We start from the raw sequence: 22,603 nt of genomic DNA, 5'->3' as shown, positions 1-22,603 counted from the left end.
AAGGGATATAGGATAGACTTTTCGATTGAGCCTTCTTGTTGAATCTATAACAACTCTACAATAATGTAACTTGATAAAGTAGGTATTAGGGCTCCCTCGCTCTAACAGCTATAGTGACCCCCTTAGCAGCAGCTGCGCAGCCCTCCCATGGCTGCTACAACCACTGGAAAGCCTCCTCCCGAGGTAGTCCAGCCCGCCCCAACATGGTTTTATCTCGCTCAGTGAAGGTTCAGTATTAGCGGTAATGCAAGTTAAGGATTTGAACAAAGGGAGAGAATTTGGTAGAAAAGAGGAGCGGAACATGGTAATGCGCAAGAAGGCAACATCTAATGCTTCTCCAGGTTGTGAGAAGAGGCACAATATTAGTAATGTTTCAAGAGCCCTATTATGTTGGAACAACTTTGATGCTTTATTGAAGGCTACTGGAAAAAATAGTAATATTATGGTTCCAACATTACATATTTCTAATCCTTAAGTAGCTAATTAGGATTATTCAAGAAAATCAGGATGGCATGCTACTCAAATCCAATCCAACAATCAAGCCACTCATGGTTACATTGAACACCTCGGCTCATGAGGCCCCTTCCCAATCATTGGAGTCACTTGGTCAATATCAAGGTGAATCTGGACAGCTACTATTGTCAACAGGGAATGGTGACGATTTAGTTACTTTAGATGTGCAATCAATCTTTTTTAATTCATGCACTTGTCAAAGGAAGTTTGAGGCCGATAACTCAACCTTCTTAATTCTTGGTTGTTATATTTTAACATTATTTAAGCATCCTCATTTGTAATATCATCAGAGTGTATTACAAACTCTATGGTAATCACAAAATCCTAGTTTTTTCTAGCTTTTATTTTTTCTTCATGCTTGTTAGTTAGTAGAGGTTTGTTACCTCATTATGACTGGTAAGGTAAGGTCCAGCTCCCTTTACTTGTACTTATCCCTGATGAATTTTTTTTATTATTTTTAATAGAAAGCCGCTAAAAAAAATAATTTTAAGAAATTTATTTTATACGTAATCAAATTAAAATACGTTGCATAAAACATTTATAAGAAAGTGGAATGACGTACGTTGTAGATCAAATTAAGGAAATGATAAGAGATAAACCTGGAATCGTGGTGTTTCTTCCATTGCCAAGAGTGTATGTCATCACTCCCCAAAATTTCAAGCTTTCTTGCTGCTATCATAAAACATTTTTTTCCACTGTACTTATCAATAAAAAAATTCTGAAAGGAAAAAAAAACCATTAAACAATATAAAAATGTATAATATTGTATTTATAATCTAATCATTAATCCAAATTCACACCATGTAAGGAACTTATAATTTTATAAAGAAAAGTAGCATACATAATAGAGTTATTATAGATAAAGGTAGGGGAAAAAAAAAGGATTATAAAGTAATGAACAAAGTCAAAATAAGAAAATAAAAATATCGTAATGACATGGCCATATCAAATTGATCATTACATAAAATGATACTTTCATCGTTACATAATGATGAATTTATTGATAAGATACAATAAAAATTAAATAATTAACAATTCAAATAAACGTTGTGTTTAAAATAACAATATAATACAATACGATAACTCACAACAACCCAAAGGCATATAGTTCAATTTTTCGAATAACCTAAACTTGGTGAGTGAAACAGAATAAAACAAGATTCTTTTGATCTTTCTTAGTTTCATTAACTATGAAAAAAATAAAAAAGTACAAAAAATGAAACATCAAGAAAGATATAGCCAGTGAACAATGAATTGATTGAAAATTATAAGATATTAGATTTTAAATTTTAGCAAAGATAAAAAATTGGGTGGTCATTTCGTTCTACCTGCTTGAGCTATAGAATTACCTGGTATAGTAGTCGTGATAAAAGTTTAATTGAATCTCCTTTACTTGAAATTACACCGATACACATGGTAAAAATATATTTTTAAAAAAATTATATATGAATTGTTGAATTCAAAGTCTAGTTTAGCAACAGAGGGGTACAAAGGTTGTTTTAGATTACGAGTTTAAATCCTAAGTGTGACACTCATTTTTTTTTTAATATTCTTATATGAATTTCTAACTCATCATTATATTGTTTGATACTTGTGTTAGTGAGAGGCTAAAACCGATTTACAAGATTAATACCAATTTCATATGAATCCTATACTTTTATATATATCGGAACATAAATTTATGTGTAAAAATTCATGATAAATGCAATAGATATAGTAGATATAAATCACAACTTTAAAGAACATCATGATTTAAATGTTAAGTAACTAAAAAATTGAATCCATAAATCTTAAATTCTGATTTTGCCTCTGGTGATAGGTACCAAATACGTACCTAATAAATAATTTAGGTTCACGCAAACTAGCACATATACCACCATTACTAAAATATAAATAAAATCATTGAAGGTAATTAATCACATCAAAATGAGATTTTACCAGTCTGCCGCGGTCAAGGAGAATGGGAGAATCACATAGACTAAAAAAGAGCTCCTTTTTGGTGTTGCAAATCCGAGGAAGCTTAGATCTATCAATTATTTTTTGGTAATCGGAAGGCAAAAATCTTCCCCAAATTTCATCAGATTTTGCAACAAATTTGAATCCTGTTGATGAAATTGTTGATCTTACTGCATCTGCTGGAGTTGTTCTTGAAATTATTTCAAAGATGCAACCTTCTGGCAACATTTCAAAATAATTCATTGGAGCTATAGACTTAGAAATATTCATGTCAAAATTCTTATAAAACTTTATAATCGAGAAATAACCTAAGTTTTTTTGTTACAAGCTTTATATATGATTAAATAATCAAAAGATAAAAAAGATTTCAGAGGTCTATACATTGTCAAATATAGTAATAAGTACATATAAGCATATACAATTATGTTTTTTTTTCCTTTTTTGTCAATGAGTACAGATAAGCAAAAAGTCAAACTTATTCAAATAACAATAACCATTGCCACACCTTAATCTCAAACAAGTTTCACGTTGCTTTAATTAAGTGTACCGAGACTAATATTATATTATATAAAATAAAAATAACATGTACGAGAAGATCTATTTAATTTGGCGTGAAATGTTATCTAAAGTCTCAAATAATTGGTATTGCTTATATGAAAGTAAAAAAACTTCCATTGTGTGCCATACTTTCGAGACAACTCCTTTGTGATTTTAGGTCTACTTGGTCTCATTTTAACACCTTCACACTATGATTTCATAGTGTAACAACTTAATTAATTTTTTATTTAATCATAATAAATTAGTACGATACAGTGTAAACATCAGATGTAAATAAGTTAATATTCAATAGAGGTCAATTTAGAACATGACCAAACCGTCTCATTTGTTTTATTTTTATTATGTGCTCGATTTATTGTTAGCTATTTCAACATCGATTCCAATAGTATTTAGATCTTTCGAAAAGCAAATAGCCATAACACATTATTATTTATATATCAAGAAAACACATATGCTATATTATAGTACTATTGTGCAATTTCTTCTTCATTCTGGTCTAAATTCAATTCCTTGAACAATAAGGCCACCTTTTCCATGAAGCCGCGTAATCTCCATCAATCGCGCTTCAACATCTCCATCATCTCCTGTATCGTTGATAAAATTTCCCAATTCTATTTCCATCCATCCATCGACTCTTTTTCGTGGACGTTTTACGTTACGTTTGCGTCTCCTAACCCTTTTTCCGACTAGACTCACGACACTAGCTCGTTCCTCGGCATCTTTATCGCTCACACGATTCACAAATCTAACAAATGCATTAGCAATTTCTAGTCCATCATGATCCTTTGCCAATTTGAACACCAAATAAACAACATATTTGGTTCTTTTCGACAATATTTGTGTTCCAATCGTGCCTCGTATGTCTAGCCAACTTACACCCTTGAGATGTGCCACTTCCGAAAATCTACAAAATAAAATGTATATATAGTCTCAGATACATGTATTTAGTGAGTTTAAGATATATATATCATCGCCAATATAAGTAATTTTTGCACCATCAAATCATCTTTTACCTATTGTAATAGGTAACATATTTCATTACATATTTTAACGAGGCTCATCTATGGTGACCTGATTGTGTTAAAAAATTCTTTCTTACCAATAGTGACAGAGGTAGAATTTCAACCAAGGGATTCAAAAAATAGCATATGTAGAAATTCGTTAAAAGGCATTGAAGTATAATGTTTTATACGTAGTATAATTTTTCGACGAACCTGGAGTCGGGATGAGAAATCCATTCCCAATACCATGGTGTATCAACTCCCCATGAAATAGCAAGTTCTCTAGCTGATATCATAAAACATTTCTTGCCTGTTTTCTTATCAAGTGAAAAGCTCTGTTTTCAAAAATAAAATAAAATCTTAGATTCACACTACTAGCTTATAGTCCATTCAAAAATAAAATAAAATTGACAATTGTTAGTATAATCTATTTAATTTTGCATTTTTAATGGTGTTTGTAACCCATTTGCCGGAAAATCTTAAAAGTTCAGTTAGTTGACTATCTGAACTTCTGTTTTACTAGAGAGAGTTCGATTCTCAGTTTTTAACAAAAACAAAATAAAATAAGAAAAATTCATTGGCTGATTAATTAAGATTTGCAGCAGTAAGCACACTAGTGGATTTTAGTGCTTCCTATCGACATTTCAACTCTGATTAAAACTCAAACTCGAGACTTCAGGTCAAAGGTTCATGACCTTTACGGTTATACAACACCAACAGCCAGGGGCGGAGCTAGAACACCCCTATAAATTCTAGGAAGTCAATAGTTTTAGTTCAAACTCTGTATTTATCTTTAAAAAGAAAACTCCTCTAATATGTACCAAATTATTAATTTCGAACCAAACAACTCAAAAAACACACAAAAAGAAATCCCGAACCCATAAGCTTCAACGCAATTATACATATATTAAACTAAAATGAGCCAAAAAAAAGCTTACTACTTCCCAATTTAGAGCTACTTACCAATTTGCCTCCATCCATTAGAACAGGGAAGTCACATAGACTAAAGTAAAGCTCCTTTTTAGACGGATAAATCCGCGGGGAGACATATCTCGAGATAATATCTTCATAATCATCTGGTAAAAACTTTACCCAAATAACGTCGGATTCAGCAGCAGAGTTGAATCCCCGAGAGATCGCGGATGAAATCACGACATCTTTCGGGGAAGTAAAGGAGAGAATATCACAAACACAACCTTCTGGTAGCAATAGGAAATAGTCCATTATTGGAAAATTGAATTTGAAGATTTGTGAATTTTTTTTTGTTTATATAAAGCAAACTGAGAAAAGTTTATTGAAAAGTTGTTACACTCATGTCTCAACGGTTAAGTATTGTTTCGTTCATTTTTACTTCTCCAGTATGAATATAATAAGAGAAAAAGGTCATATGAGTTAGAACTGATATATAGCTCGTTATAAAAATGGGCTCATACATACCTATATTATTACACAAATAGCCTAGATATACCCTTTTGGCCTAATGGAAGTGAAAATATTTAATTTTATTCATTTTTGTTTATTTTTCATTATTTTATCTAGTTCTCACATATGTACATTTTATTTCCAAAAATAAATAAATTAAAGAATTGATATTTGCTTAGATACACCAAACAAACAACTCATGTGGAGGAAGATATTATTCCACTAACATAAAACATGAAATGTTTTGAGTTTGAAACTTTTTTTTTTTTCCTTTTTTTGGTGAAGTGAAACATGAAATGTTTAGGAAGATTCATCATTGGGTATTCGAAATTTACTGGCCCGACTAATTCAAGATTAATATCATCTAAGGTCCATTTATCAAGGAGCATTCCCGACCAAGAATTTCTCCATTCTCTGAATTCAAACCGAAGACTTCTTGTTTAGTTAACACTGGAGAAATCTCATTCATCGCGCCACATCTTTGATGAGTTGTGGCAGTTCCCCAAAAGCAATATTCACAAATTCTTACATTCACCATTTCATCAATTTCTTATAGTTATAAAACTACAATAACAACATATCCAATGTCTCCCCACAAAGTGAGGTCTAGGGAGGGTAGAGTGTACACAGACTTTACTTCAACTTTAGAGATAGAAAGTCTTTTTCTGATAGATCCTCAACTCGAGAAAACTAATCCAAAGCAGTTCAGAATTAGACACAACAAAAGTACAAGAAACAACAGATAGTAACAGAACAGTACTTCTTGAATATGGTACTGGATTAGGTAGAAAGAACATAAAAAAAGGCTAATAACAATGGAATGAATTTGCCACTGCATTTTGATTCAACATTAACAAATTACTATCTCTTACACAGAACATACACTTGTTCAAGTGGAAATCTATATACAGTACTTTCAAAATCACTCTCACTCGTACTTGAGCTCGAGAAAAATTCCTTATACTAACTGCGTCTTCCCCATTTCACGAGGAGTGGAGAGAACGTTTCACACGTTGTCTTTACTACATCTTCAGCAGGTAACGTCTTTTATCTCGTTTGGAAGTTAAATGCCTTAATAGCGAAAGCAAATGTGAAGCCAAAAAGAACAGTGTACCCAACAATCGCGACTGCAACTATTGGAAGAAAATCATGCTTGAAGCCGAAGTAACGTCTCAAGAATTGTTCCACTGTTTCTTCATCAGTAAGTTTGTTCTGAAGATCTCCAAATTGTGATGCAACCAAACCATACAAGGTCCAGGCAACAGGACAACACCAGTAGTACCATCTCCACCATATGGGAATACGCTGTTTTTTCAAAATGAAAATGGAAAAAAAATACAGAGAATATGTCATTTCCGAGCTCTAAGTTAGTTTTGATGTAACAATAAAATGGAAGTGTTTCAAGAACTTACAGTTCGTGGAACGATGAATCCTGAGAAAAGATTCCATACTCCGTAGAAGAAGGAGCCGACAATTTGAGCAACACTTACATTTGGGGTAACAGCAACGGTCATCATACCGTAGAAAGTGAAGTACAAGAGGGTGAAAAACAGGAAGAACAAGTACCAAAAGAACTTTGCTACCGTCCATTCAAATCCGATCATAGCATACATAATTGCACCACAGAAAACAGATTGCATAAAGACATATGGGATTTCAATGGAAATCTGCAAGATAGAAAAAGTTAAGTAATTTAGACTTTTCACCTAAATTGTCGAGGCACGTAGTGTTAAGAGTGGATAACATGTAGTCACTTATAGTGGGAAAAGCTCAGTGATCAAATGTGAAATTAACGCAAGATTGGCTTATAAGAAATTGAACTCTATGTTCACCTGTCCAAAGGCATAGGGCAAGGCAGAATACATTCCAGCAGCTCTTTCTCTATAGAATACTGTACGTTCAACGGCTACAACAGGCTGCACTGATGATGAATTTTGTGTACCGAGGAAGAGAACAGTAGCATACAAGCATCCCATCGCGTTAAATAGATCTTGACTCTTACTCCTGTAACCATAAAAGATCAAGTTTTAGTGTTAGTTGAGGGTATTTTTTAGTTTGTGTAATTGTTGTTTTTTGCTTCGTAGTTTCTTGACTTACACTTTACCACCAATATCCCAGAACATTGTCCCGAAGACCAAGGCAATGATGGTTGTAAACAGAAATCTGACTGCCGTATAAGTAGGATTACGCCAGTATGACCAGTGTTGTTTCCAAAGGCAAGCTATACATTGGGTCCAAAATGGCTGTGAGTATTTAGTATCGAAATGCAGATCTTTTGTACCAGGGCGAGGCACGCTCAGTTCACTAATCAATGCTTTGTTCCTTGTGTAAAGGTCTGATTTCTTGTATAAATCTGTAAAATCAACCCCGAACAGTATTTCTTGAGCCGAGGCTGTGACTTCTAACATCCAAGTTGCTGGATTGTAGCCATCTTTTATTTTACTTACCCCTGGCATGGACTGAACACAAGAGAGATCAGCTTAGTATTTGGTCTTATGGACTGGAAAAAGGAAAGCTCTCTTTCACTTAGACAACTTACCTCAAAGTATTTGATCAAATGGAAAGAATGGCGACCCAATGGACCAACGTATATCTCTTGTCCTCCTCGTTTCATTAGAAAGAGCTGAAAAGTGGTGTTTATGTTAGTATTCGATGACAGAAGTTCAGGAAAAACAATGAGTAGCTTGATTGAGTTCAAACATCTCTAACTCACCTCATCAAAGGCTTCAAAAATGTCGATACTAGGCTGATGGATGGTACAAACAACGGTTCTTCCTGTGTCAACAGTGTTCCTAACAGTTCTCATAACAATTGCAGCAGCTCTTGCATCTAGCCCGGAGGTTGGTTCATCCATGAAAATGATAGAGGGGTTAGCCACTAGCTCCACTGCAATGGTCAACCTTTTGCGTTGTTCAGTTGAGAGACCGTTGATCCCTGGCAAACCAACTAAGGCTGATCTTAACGGTCCAAGCTCCACAAGATCCATGACTTGCTCAACAAACATCTGCACCGACGATAAATAAATAGGAAATTCTTACATGAACTCAAACTTCTTTATAGTATTCAATTGATCTTTCGGTGAAATTCATGTCATGGAAGAAAATCATTCATAAGAACCAACCTTTCGGGTCTTTGTATCAACATTATGAGGTAAACGCAGCCAAGCTGAGTATACTAATGACTCATAAACTGTAACATAAGGTGAATGGATGTCATTCTGCTCACAGTAACCAGATATACGTGCAAATGTGTCTTGCTTCTTAGGATAGCCCGAAATCTTGATGTCACCCTCAATATATCCTCCTGTCTTTCTTCCAGCCAATACATCCATCAATGTTGTTTTTCCAGCCCCGCTTACTCCCATCAAAGCTGTCAAAACACCGGGCCTGAATGCTCCACTTACGCCCTTAAGAAGTACCAATCTATCTTCAGTAGCACCCTGATCTTTCATTTCCTGCGAGTATCGTGAAAATATTAGTAACATATCTGTTAAAAATGGAGGATTAGCATTGCTAATTTGATCAATTACAATTCCTGGCTAGTTAGTTAGTTACCTGAGGCATGTTGACAGAGTACATTACGTCGTCAAAGGTGATGGAATGCGGTTCAAATGGAAGAACCATTCCTTTTTTCTTGTTCTGACTCTCACTATTGGAGTCTTCTGTCTCCGCGCTAGTTGTTTGTGCATCTTCAGTGTCTTCTGGTATCATAGCTTGTGGCTTACCAAATGCTGTAGATATTCATACTAAACATTTAACATTTTTTGCCTTTACGGAAATATAAATGGAGAAATTTGAGAGATACTCACGTTTTAGGTAAGCGAGTGCAATGGTGTAGCAGATGTTAAACACGATTGTGAATCCAACAAGTGCGCCAAAGCCTATCCAGTACCACGATGCATCTGGGAAGAAGCCTCGACCTCTTACAACAGCAGCTCCAAGTGACTCAGTTCCATTTGGTGGAATCTGGTTTGGATTACAGTGAGCTTCAGCATTTATACAAGGAAACTAATTATTTGCACATTGCAGTAGATAGAGAAACTTACATGTTTCCACCTTTTTCCATCAAATTCGTTCACAAGAATTGCATTCACGGAATACATCATAGGTGAAGTCCAGTAACCCCATATCCACCAGTTCTTCACATCATCTGCAGCATTAGGCAAAGCGGATAAGTAACAATTTAACGTTAGTCCATTTAAGCAAAGCATGAGCTACTGCAGTCATGTAAATGTTCAAATATACCTCTTGAAAGAACGAATCCTCCCAACGCAAATTGTAAAAGCAGAGCAAATGATCCAAATATACTAGCAACTCCTAAGCTCCTGCCAACTGCCCCAATGAATCTAAACAACCCTGAGGCCATCTGGCTTACTATTATGAGTAGCAAGAACTGTTTGAACAACCTGCAAAAACAGAATAACGATTAGTAATCACAGGGAAAAGGAAATAGTTGAAGGTAAACTCACCTTTATTCATGTTATCATGTACCTTGAGGGGTGCGGATCAAATCCCATGACATAGTAAGTGAGAAACACCCAGAGAGCAGTTTCAACAAATGTTACAGGGATTTTGAGTATCCATGAGGGAATTGCATAAGCCCATGCAGGGAAAAAGAGAAGGTCCCTTTGCTTGAAGAAGACGGGAAGTTTATAAATTATCATCCCGAGCTCAGACATTCCATTAAACATATTCATAATGATCACAAAAAAGAGAGCACCAGCATATATTCCTCCATCATCCATAGTATCATGTTTCATCTCAGTTCGGAAAAAGATAGTCATCGAGATGAGTGCCATAATCAAAAGCTGCAAACAGATCAAACTTAGTATTTGCAAGAAAATATGATGAGACTTGAAGAAGTTCATTATTTATAATAGACTAAGTAGTTCACCTGACAGAACTTGAAAATGTAAACGAACGAGTTCCTCTTCATTAGCAAGTATTCTCTTTCCTTGCAGACTTCGAAGAGCTGTTTCTTCCCTATACCGTACTTTTCAGTTGTCAAAGCAGCAGGATGGCTTTTTCTCTTGTCATATGAGACTGCAAGATCTTCCCCGAGTTTCCTCCCAACATGAAATGCTTGATATGCCTCGGAAAATTCTTTCGATGTGATAAACCTGTAAGGCTCATCCCTCCTCACCCAATATTGTTGTTGATCCTTCTTAGATGTCACCTGGAAGAAGTTCAAATCTTCACTATTAGAACAAAAATGCATCATTGCCTGTCAACTATAACAGTCGGGAGCTCATTATAAGACATACTTCTTGCAAAAAGTCAGCCACGCCTTTTCTTTCAGGGCATTTGAAACCCATGGATTCAAAGAAGCCAATGATGTCTTCTCGAGGGCCCTGATAGACAATTACACTATCTGATAACAGAATAATGTCATCAAACAAATTGTAGGTCTCGGGCGCTGGCTGTAAGAGAGATATCACAGCAGTTCCCTTCAAGATTTGCACAGTTTGTCTTAGAGAGTTCACGATGAAATAAGTGGTCGAACTATCCAATCCAGTAGAGATTTCATCCATGAAAAGTGCCTTTGATGGTCCAACAAGCATTTCACCTGTCGTCACACGCTTCTTTTGCCCTCCTGAAATACCCCTTACCATTTCATCTCCCACCATAGTATCAGCACAAATGTCAAGTCCCAAAATCTACACATAGCATTCGAAAATAACTTGATTCACTAAATCTCTCTGCCTTTTCACTGTCAAAATAATCGAGAAATCATTGAACGTAATCAACGTTACCTTAAGAACATAATCAGTCACAACATTAGCTTCTTGTCCCTCTGTTGCTGCTGCCTACATTGTCATCAAACAATGAAGGTCATAAACATTATTGTTTTTTCCCTTTTGCTATTCCGATAAGATTCTTTTTTTCTTAATCAGATGTTATTTTATTAAGATCCTATATTATTTTACAACAAGAATTCAGTCTCATCAATAAAAGTAGTTGTGAATAATAGTTTCGATAATTCAACACAGAAAAATATTATTACCTTCATAAAAACATCAATATCAGGATCTGGTTTGATATTTGCTGTTTTCTCTCTTCTTGACAGTTCAGCCAACATTTCTACAATTTTTTTCAAGAAACATTAATCATATAGATATGATTATTCATTGAAAACTTAATTGAACCAAATAAACAAACGCTAACCATAACGAGAGCCAACTCCCTGGCATCTAGCAGAGAATTCCAAAGTTTCTCTCACAGTCATTTCTCCGATATGTAAATCGTGCTGACTAATATAAGCAGCAGTTCTTTGCGGCACAAATTCATTCATTTCATGTCCATTATACGTCACCTTCCCACTAGCCTGATTTCCGGGGGAAAACAAATACACAATTAGGCAAGTTACAAGATAATTCTATGTCATCACGAGTTATACTACAATCGATAGTGTAAAAGAATTTTTACACGATCAGGTCACTTAGAAATAGTTAAACTTAAATGTTTCTAATACAAACATCAATTAGTAACATTGACAATTATGGTAACTAATCTGCTATCTTCACATGTAGTCAGTATATATAACTTAAATCTGTTCGATATTTAGTACAAAATGAACTTACTTTAAGTTCAGTGTCAAGTTTTCCAGCCAAAGCTAATAAGAGAGTAGTTTTGCCAGAACCAGGAGGACCTAAAAGCAAAGTCAATCTGCAAGGCTTGATGATACCGCTCATGTCATCAAGAATAGTGAGTTTCCTCTTTCGATTTGGTACGATATGGAGAGAATTCAACATTGGCTATAAACACGAATAAACAAAATGATGTTAGTTTCAAACATTTTCTTCAATCAGATGAGTTTCGAGATATGGAAATCAAGATTTTGGTTCTGATTTTTACCTCGATAAAATTAGTCACAAAGTTGATAAATGTAGGCAAAGCACTGCTTCCTACATATGCATCTGCCTCAATTTTTAGATGTTCATATCTTACTTCAATTGTTGGCAAATCAAGTCCAACTCTGTAGAAAGTAAAAATATGTCAAACTACTAAAAATTTTAAATAAATAAAGAGTCGAATCAATGATTAAAGTCCGTGAGTTCATAATGAGTGTGATCTTATTACTCTCTATGTCTCATTTTTATGTGATCAAACACTTTTCTATGAAATCTTTCGATATTTAGTTAGAAAGTTCTCAATCCGAACTTAAAAAGTTCAAATCTTGAATATGCCTTCAAACCGAGCTATGAAAATGAAGGAGTATATGCAAGGGCAGACTTAGTGAATAAGCTACGGGTACATCTGATCTTAGTAGCTTCGGTTTAAATCCTATATACACACTAAAAATACCCACCGAAAAGCTCAAGTAACATATTTTAACCACCAAAAGCACAAGTAAAACATTTTTACCACAGTAACTTAGACAAGACGTCAAAAAGTTCAAATCTTGATTCTTCCCTCCGAACCAAACTAAACTAAACCACCAAAAAGCACAACATATTTTGACCACCAAAATGCAAAAGTAACACATTTTAACCACCAAAAATCACACGTAACACATTTTTTACCACAGTAACTTAGACAAAACACGATAAAATTCAAATCTTGAATCTACCCTCCGAACCAAACTAAACTAAACCACCCGAGAATTCGCCTTAGCTCCACCTCAAACACACATATAAACAAAAAAGACTCAATCTTTCACAACCCCTCCTAACCAAACCAAACTAAACCAACATAACTCGTCTTAAATCCGCCTCAAACACACAAATACACAATAAAGACTCAATCTTTCACAACCCCTCCTAACCAAACCAAACTAAACCAACAGAACTCGTCTTAAATCCACCTCAAACACACAAACACGCAATAAAGATTCAATCTTTTTCACATTACCTATCAATTCTATCTCTGAGTTTCAACAAAAACTTCTCATTATCTTCATCAGCAACTTTAACAAGTCTATCAACCAAATCTTTACTTTGTTGATTTCCAAGATCATGTATATCAACTTCATTAGCTCCAAATAAAAGTCCTTTTCTTAAACGATCAAAAGTTGGTAGCTTTTCAAGTGCAGCCCATTTAAGTGCTTCTTCATCATCTTCATCTCTTGATGAACGATTAAATATATTATTATTTCTAAATATTGAATTACTATCTGATCCAAAACTTCCTCTAAAACTTCCTTTTACGCTTCCTCTTAAACTACTACCTCTCAAATTACCAAAATCTATTGGTTCCATTTTTTTGGACCAATCAAAATACTACACTATGTTTTTTTTTTCCTCCCTTGTATTTTTTTTGTGGGGTGAATTTTTTTGTGTTTTTAGAGATACACAGAAAAAAATCTTGAGTTTTCTTGGATTTCTTTGGAAATGAAAGAGTTGATTGCAATGGTGTAGTAGGCTGAAGGGGATTATATAACATGTAGTATGGGAAAATGGTGTGCTGTTTGAATGGATTTTTTTTACTTAAAAAAGTGTTCTTTGAAAATATACGTTGAAAGATATTTGGTGTCATACGTGACATATTACACGTAGGATGTCAGGTAGGATACAAATTGTTGCATAAGATGTCATGTAAGACGTATGTGTCTATTTGTTAGGTGGATACTTGTGTATACCCAATATTTGATGACATAAATATCAGTTGAAATCAAATTAAATAACACATTTATGTATTAAGCAATAGTAATACCAAATTGCCACGTTGGTTTTTGGATTTCGGGAATCGACTAAATCTGAATTTGCTTATTTTAAGGCTAATTTGGGGATGGTGTTCTTAATAAGATTTTTTTATTCTCAGTTACTTGAACTCGAGACGTTTAATTAAGGGTTCATTTAGACATGTGATGTAGAATCATGATTTGAAATCAGATTGATTGGACATGCAATTTGAGTTTTTTAAATTGTATTTTTCTAAAAAAAATTACAAATTCTTATACTGTCTTTTCAAATGAGCAAACTATGTAAGGCATTGCATTAATAAATCATATCTCCATGTTCGTTTCTTATAAATAAATATTTGTGATAATAAATTTTTAAATATATGTAATTTTATAAAAATTCACTAAAACACAATAATACTAGCATTGAGTCTTTTTTGGCAAAATTTAATGCTTATTAAGGACAGAGGAATTTCAACGATTCTGTTACAAACTCATATCGATGAATAAAATAATTCTAATTATGGGTTGTGATGAGAACATGTATTATGGATCAAATATGGCCTATCCCATTTTGCCTTTCAAGAATCCCAGCTGTTAATTATATTTTAATAAAGGTTGTCTCATTTATTATCTTTGCTTCTAGAAATAATATAATTATTTCCAGTCGCAACTTTAAGTTAATATATAAAAGAAAAACCTTTAAGTTAATATATAATAATAATAATTAAAATTTTGAAATTAATAAATTTTTTAATATATAATATTTAAATATAAACTCAATTATTATTATCATATATTAATTGCTATAAATATCATAAATTTAAAATTATCCACCTCACTTCTATACAAAAATAAAAATGTTATTTCAAAAAATGTTATTTTAAATTGGTTAGAAGACAAGCAAAATCAAAAGCAAAGCGAAAGGATTTTGTAAGACTTTCTATTTGAGGAAAGTTTCTAGAATGTCAACAACATTTATTTTATTGTATTAAATTAAGTAAACTACTTTTTACAAAGTAAAGTTGAGTTAATTTTTTGCTAAAACTTGGTTGTAATTTAGTAATTTTAGTCTAATAAAATAAAAAACAAATGCTCCCATAAAATTAACTTGATTTGGTGTATGTACAATATTTGTATTAATATTTGACTGATTCAAATTCACATTGTGTATGGCTTTACTCGGGAGGAAGCGCTTTCTATCAAAACTAATTATGTTAAAACTTGAAATCATGATCTTTAATTAAGGAAGAATTATATTCATCCGCTTACCGTATTTTTTTAATGATAAATTTATTTGTGGATATAAAAGTGAAGTTTTTGTTTATTTGTAGTTTGGGCAGAGCTTGTTTGACTGGCTTTAATTTGTCAAATCTCAGTGACTATAACAAATAAATAAATTAGAAGATAAGCAAAAGATTTTGTAAGGCTTGCAATTAGTTGAGGAAAGTTTCTAGAACTTCAATTTAATTATGGATAAGTAAAGTTGAGTTAATTTATTATTTAAAAATTATTGTAATTTAATAGTTTAGTTTAGTGCAATAAAAATAAGAAAAAGTGAAATTATTCTTTCAAAAAAATGTTAAGAGATGTGAAATATACATAATAATATATATATATATATATTTATAAAAATCATAGCATAGTCTTTAGCACAATTATTTGAAAATTGGATAAATTTTATTAAAGTCGTTCACATTTAAAGATCGCTCCAGCTTATTTAATTTGACCAAACAATTATTTCAGTGAGTCAAATAATTGAGACTTTTTTATTCTTATATTATAATATTTATTTATACTGCCGTCCTTTTTATTTATTTTTAATTTGTTAGATATTATTTAATTTAAGGACAAACAGACTTCTAGAAGTTATAAATAATATAATTTTTTAGAGTTTTATTATTTTCACTTACGTTACCAAAAGTTGGAAAGTAATGATATTGCATTAAACTCCGCGGTGGATCTACAAAGCAGTTATCGATTTACTATAATTTAATAGCTTTTATTTATCCAAATTTTTCAAGATTATTATATCAATTTATAAATTTTTAATTATGAATTTATAATTAACTAATTATTTCATAAAAACCTAGAAATATCAAAAGAAATAGATGGTATTCTTCCCGTAATTACTGAAGTAGTAGTAATTAATAACTAATAAGCAATGAACTATGGGAGAAAATTAAAATTTCCTCAATCCAAAATTTACATTACACAACAAAAATAAAATAAAATATTTTTTCCTGAAAATCAAGATATGTATGTTAAGGTCGAATACATAGTCAGCCCCTCAAATATATCGCATTTTTTTTTTTTTCATTTAGACACCTTAATTGTGGCCACGACCTATTGGCCAGTGACTCTCCGCGATTCAAAAATGTAGAAAAATCTTTGCATAAAAAATAACTTGGTCAGCCAATTTGGGTGAGTCTTTTGTTTCTTTTTTCATAAATAAATAAAATGACCCATGTAACCAAGCCAGTAACTATTTTAAAAAAATACATTTTTTATGCAAATTATAAAATGAAATTACGATGCATAAATGGAGATCTACTATTCCCTCTATCTCAATTTATGCATCTTAATTTCCTTTTATAACCGGTCTAAAAAAGGAATGCTACACAAGAGTTTTAATTTAATATTTTGTTGTCGTTGATATCTCCGTTAAAAATTAAGGGCGTAAAGTAAACTTACTTCTACTAATTAATAGATGTTGTTACCATTATTTTTTCCCTTTTCTACACCTTATAATTTCAAGAGGGATTTCAATTGAATTTCTTTCGTGAAAAGTCATGTTATACAAGGTTAGAATTATTTTTCTATATATATAAATAAACTAATGAATCCCTTCATATGAGAAAAAATTTTAGGGCACAAAGGTGATGAATGGTGCTAAGTGCTAACCCAACCACCCAACCCTGTACGTTAAACACCTAAAAAAGTTAAGTTTTATATACTAAAATTGCGAAAAAAATATATATATTTACACAAGTAGCTCGTCACTTATAAAAGGTATTTATGATAAGTATTACTAATTGGTAATCAAGTAAAAATGCTATACTAACATGTCATCATTGATTAACTTGCATTAATAGTGTAAACAATAATTGCAGTACTAGTGTATATAAGTTAAACCAATTTCAAAATCACCAATAGAGCAAAGTGCAGAAGGATTCATGTTTATAGAAAATCATTTAAAATGTAATATAGCAGAAGTTCTAGTCTAGTTTAATATCACTCTTATACTAAAATATAACAAATACAATGAGAAAAACACAACATTATTTGCTTCCAGTAAATAACAAACAAGAAATAACAACTGACATTAGCACTGGTGGAGACGTCTGAGACATGCTTCTGCATTTTATACAAAGTTTATCCAACAAACATCCAAAACGGAAATGTCAAGCTTCATCGTCGATCCATGCATTCAGAGTTCAGATTACCCATATACAGTACATAAGCTACGACTTTCTGAAAGTTGAAGAACATCAAACAAGTTAAGAAAGCACACCTATGATATTTCACATGACTATTAAATAGTTGTTTCATAAATCTTATGTTCAAGTTCAAATACTTTGTGCTTTGACCACAATGTTTGTCAGAGTGAAACAAGAGGTTGCTAATGCATGCTAGCTTCCGCCTAATTAATGGTGGTCCGTGGTTAGCAGGTCCTATATTGGGGCTTTGACTACATGGGAACTTGGTTAGATTCTACTATTAATTCACCAAAGAAGTAAACGAAAGAAAAAAGATTGTCAGAAAGGAGTAATTGACAGTTTACTAGGTTGCAGCTATGTTTCCTAAATCGCGTGTTCTCATTAAAGTTACATCTTTTAAGGCTCTATTCAAAACAACAATTTTACATCATCTAGCTTGAACTTTGAAACACAAAATACTACAGCCTAGTTCTAACTTTTGTTTCATGTAAATAGTGACAACATAAAACGAAGGAATGCTTATAAGACTTCACACAGTACAAGCAAATATGATTAGATATTCATCGATTTAGTCTAATATACGACAAAAAAGATGTGCTACAAAAGAACATCAACTAGTTAAATGTGTTGGTGATAAATGGATAGAGCCGAACACATAGATAATCTTCAGTCTTTATTGTTATCATGTCCCTGATCAGCTACGATGCTACGGACAAGGGGATTAACAAGGCTCTCGACAAGGATTACTGCATCAAACCACCCCAAAAGTTCATCAACTTCTACTTTCTTGATTGAATCCTCCTTTTAATTGTATATCATGAAAACGGAGCGAAACAACAATAAAACTTCACCCTTGTATGACTGGCAAAAAAATGGGGAAACTGATACTAAATAAGTAAACATATCATTCCTAGGATCAGGAGGGCCAGAGGCGTATCTAAGGGGATCACCAAAGTTGAAGAACATCAAACAAGTTAAGAAAGCACACCTATGATATTTCACATGACTATTAAATAGTTGTTTCATAAATCTTATGTTCAAGTTCAAATACTTTGTGCTTTGACCACAATGTTTGTCAGAGTGAAACAAGAGGTTGCTAATGCATGCTAGCTTCCGCCTAATTAATGGTGGTCCGTGGTTAGCAGGTCCTATATTGGGGCTTTGACTACATGGGAACTTGGTTAGATTCTACTATTAATTCACCAAAGAAGTAAACGAAAGAAAAAAGATTGTCAGAAAGGAGTAATTGACAGTTTACTAGGTTGCAGCTATGTTTCCTAAATCGCGTGTTCTCATTAAAGTTACATCTTTTAAGGCTCTATTCAAAACAACAATTTTACATCATCTAGCTTGAACTTTGAAACACAAAATACTACAGCCTAGTTCTAACTTTTGTTTCATGTAAATAGTGACAACATAAAACGAAGGAATGCTTATAAGACTTCACACAGTACAAGCAAATATGATTAGATATTCATCGATTTAGTCTAATATACGACAAAAAAGATGTGCTACAAAAGAACATCAACTAGTTAAATGTGTTGGTGATAAATGGATAGAGCCGAACACATAGATAATCTTCAGTCTTTATTGTTATCATGTCCCTGATCAGCTACGATGCTACGGACAAGGGGATTAACAAGGCTCTCGACAAGGATTACTGCATCAAACCACCCCAAAAGTTCATCAACTTCTACTTTCTTGATTGAATCCTCCTTTTAATTGTATATCATGAAAACGGAGCGAAACAACAATAAAACTTCACCCTTGTATGACTGGCAAAAAAATGGGGAAACTGATACTAAATAAGTAAACATATCATTCCTAGGATCAGGAGGGCCAGAGGCGTATCTAAGGGGATCACCAGGTTCACGTGAACCCATGGTCCCCTCCCAAGATCATATATAGTAGTGTTATAATTTTAAAAAATATTGAAATATAGATGCGTGAACCCACACTTCAAGTATCAGATAATGCGATTATGACTGGGTGCACCTCTCTCCGCGAGGTTAGAAAGTTGAATTTTATATTTATCTTGTTTTATTTTTTTTTCTAAAATTAAATAACACTTCTCTAAGTGGTAATTGGTATATAAGAATTAATTTTAGACCTATAATTTTAAAATTTTAACGGTTTTTAGTAGTAAAAACCTAAATGTCGAACCGATCAAATTTATATCATAGATCAACCTTTATATAACAGTGCACTCATTGTCTCAAAATCCTAAATACGCCTATGGAGGGCAACTGACAGTAAACATCTTTTTCCAAGATGCGTTAACCCCACACATCATAATGATGTCTCTCATAGTTACAAAGCTCTACAAGATCATTTCCCAAAATTCCCAACTTAAATCGAATTTGCCTTCTCCATAATCGGGGTTCTCCACCTCACCCCATGTTTCCCTTGCTAAATCAAAAGAAACAATGTTGTGGCTCACGTCATAGCCATCAACAATTAAAGTAGTCCAATTAAGCTTCCCTCTTACACACTTAGCTGAACTATTTATCCGAGTACCTCTTGGAAAATCCCCAACTGTTCTCCAAAAATAATCCACCTTCAAACTGTAAATGTCAACCTTGGTATCCTTATCAAAATTGACAATTACAACAATTTTGTATATCTCGTCATATTGAAAGCCATATCTAAATAAGGTATGACAACCCCATATCAGTTTAACTCCCGACAATATTTTACCCTTCCTAATTGAGGGGTTCCAAAGACATAAACTAACTTCTTTTTCTGAAATCCTATCTAAAAAAATCAATATGTTTATCAAATCGCTCCATTTGATATCCAAATCATTCATGGGATAATCAATTTCAGTTAACTGAGTAATTGGATCATAAAGTAAGGAAGGCAAAGAATATGCACAGATTTTATTGTATACCCACCTTAAAATAACCTTATGGTTGTTGTACAATTTGTCATTTGCTGATGAATTGGGATATTTTTTTACAAATTCAGAGTTAGAGATTAAACGGAGCCATGATTTTGATACAAACTTGTACTGTAACAGAGATTTGACAGGAATCTTTGAGAGTATCGTCATGATGATTTCATTAGGAAGATGGGATGGAAATTGGGATCGATTTTTGAAGCTTTAGATTCCGCCATTGTTACTCAACATATTTTGTGGTTGTTTAGGGTTTTATATTTTGAGAGGTTTTACCCAAAATTATCCCTTGAGTATGTTTATTTTTATCTTTTTAGTGTCTAGTGAAGCATCTTTGATCCAATTACCTCGAAATTAACGGTGACTATAAATAAAATGTAAATATTGACCATTTTTGGATTGATCGATTCAGTCGATTTGATTTAAACTTAAAGATGTTTAGGATGATATGTAAAGGACAAAATAAGTTTCTGGAGCATTAATAGCATAACAACCTCAAAGGAAGATTTGAATTTATATAAGATCTTTTAAAATATAATAAAGCAGATCAACATTTATTCAAGCTTTATATCACTCTTCTACTAAAATGTAACAAATACAATGAGATATGCTATTAAACACCAAACAAGAATGGCAACTGCAATTAGAAGTCGTAGAGACGTCTGAGATATGCTTCTGCATTCAATAAACATCCATAATAGATATATCAAGCTTCATCGTCGTTCTATGTAGTTTGAGTTTGGATTACTCATATACACCTAAACTTCGACTTTATGAAAGTTCAAGAATGCCAAACAAGTTAAGAAAGAACACCGACAATTTTTCACATGACTAGTAAAAAATTATAGCACTAAAATGTGTCACATGCCCTGGCCTGCATTAGCATGTAACAAACATCAAATCTAATTAAATGAAAATTATTCTTTTGGGCATATGCATACATAGTGAAGTACAATAGTTTGCTGACATTTCAAGCTTAAATAATTAGTATAGTAGATCTGCGTCTTATTGAAAATAATAAATATAAGATTATTTGAACATTTTCCAATTCAAATGAATAATAAATTTCATATTATTTACATATTCTCGATTCAAATTAATAGAGTCTTATCTAAAAGGATCTAATCCAAGTCCTTTTCTCCCCTTGGACATGGTAATTCTCTCCATCCTTATGACTATTGTAGTTTTGCTTCCCCATCTCTTGTCTCATTCAAACCTTTTGTACTTTCATTATAAAGTTTGTATGAGTGAAATAAGAATTGACCATTAATTCACAAAAGAAGTAACAAAAAGAAAGAAAAAATGTCAGAAAGTGAATTAATTGTGTGCATATGCAAACACATTGAAAATAACGATGATTTTACATTCATCATGTAACTCGTCATACACATTAAAAACAACAGAATTGTATATTAATCATGTATAACTCATCAAGAGCATTGAAAATAACGACACTTATATATTCATTATGTATGTACTCATCAAGCACGTTGAAATTAACGAAAATTATATATTCATCATGTAACTCATCAAGCACATTAAAAATAAAGATAATTTTATATTAATCATGAAACTCAGCAAACACATTGAAAATAACAATAATTTTTATAGCAAATTGGACTCAATGTAATTTCTATCAATTTTTTACATTTTCTAATGCACATACATAATTAACTCCGATTTACCGCAACAATGAAAAATATTGTTACAAAAAAACATAATATAAAAAATTTGCTCCAAGAACATTTGGTCGTCATAGTGAAATGTTGATATGGAAGGGGCAGAACAAGTGTGGATTTCAGGCCTTTTTACTTGCCTTATCCTTAGCCTGTTGAAGCAAGTCTCTGAATCCCCATAGAGAAGCATTAGCACCCCAAAAGAAAAGCTTGGTCTCCTAAATTCTTAGTTGGTGTATATCCAACTAGCTAAATAGATCTAGAAAAATAGAAAAGTTTTTGTGCGATATGTGCACAACTTCTCCATTATCTTCCACTCGTATGCGGAATTCAATCAACCCTCATGATAGCCATGGAACCCTAGGCAAGTTAATGTTTAAATATTCCCTAGTGACCACAAAGGGCCACGATTTGCAGGCAGGATTGAAATTAAGATGATCTTCAATCAGATCTATGTGTCTAACTAGTAAAACCAATAGATCATGTTGAAGCACCGATCAATCGGCCCTTTCTTTAAGTATC

The 22,603-nt window shown here is 32.8% G+C and overlaps 2 protein-coding genes across 2 annotated transcripts; both read right to left on the bottom strand.

The window, feature by feature from the left end:
* Positions 1–3,502: 3,502 nt before the first annotated feature.
* LOC107061040 (F-box protein PP2-B10-like) lies at positions 3,503–5,252 on the bottom strand. The gene is made up of 3 exons (XM_015309736.1): positions 4,992–5,252; positions 4,242–4,363; positions 3,503–3,931 (listed from the first exon to the last, which is right to left on the bottom strand). Exons 1-3 carry the CDS (start codon positions 5,250–5,252, stop codon positions 3,514–3,516), a joined length of 801 nt encoding a protein of 266 aa, XP_015165222.1. The 3' UTR covers positions 3,503–3,513.
* A 1,055-nt stretch (positions 5,253–6,307) lies between these two features.
* LOC102588583 (pleiotropic drug resistance protein 1-like) lies at positions 6,308–13,647 on the bottom strand. Its single transcript, XM_006349872.2, has 20 exons — positions 13,301–13,647; positions 12,305–12,425; positions 12,031–12,204; positions 11,615–11,774; positions 11,454–11,530; positions 11,203–11,256; positions 10,714–11,106; positions 10,344–10,625; positions 9,941–10,257; positions 9,695–9,855; positions 9,496–9,599; positions 9,259–9,415; positions 9,005–9,180; positions 8,572–8,904; positions 8,164–8,454; positions 7,990–8,073; positions 7,548–7,909; positions 7,283–7,454; positions 6,863–7,117; positions 6,308–6,755 (listed from the first exon to the last, which is right to left on the bottom strand). Exons 1-20 carry the CDS (start codon positions 13,645–13,647, stop codon positions 6,498–6,500), a joined length of 4,278 nt encoding a protein of 1,425 aa, XP_006349934.1. The 3' UTR covers positions 6,308–6,497.
* Positions 13,648–22,603: the final 8,956 nt, after the last annotated feature.

This window comes from Solanum tuberosum, unplaced genomic scaffold (assembly GCF_000226075.1).
Source record: "Solanum tuberosum cultivar DM 1-3 516 R44 unplaced genomic scaffold, SolTub_3.0 scf00114, whole genome shotgun sequence".
NCBI lineage: Eukaryota > Viridiplantae > Streptophyta > Magnoliopsida > Solanales > Solanaceae > Solanum > Solanum tuberosum.
This window is presented reverse-complemented; position numbering and strand designations above follow the sequence as displayed.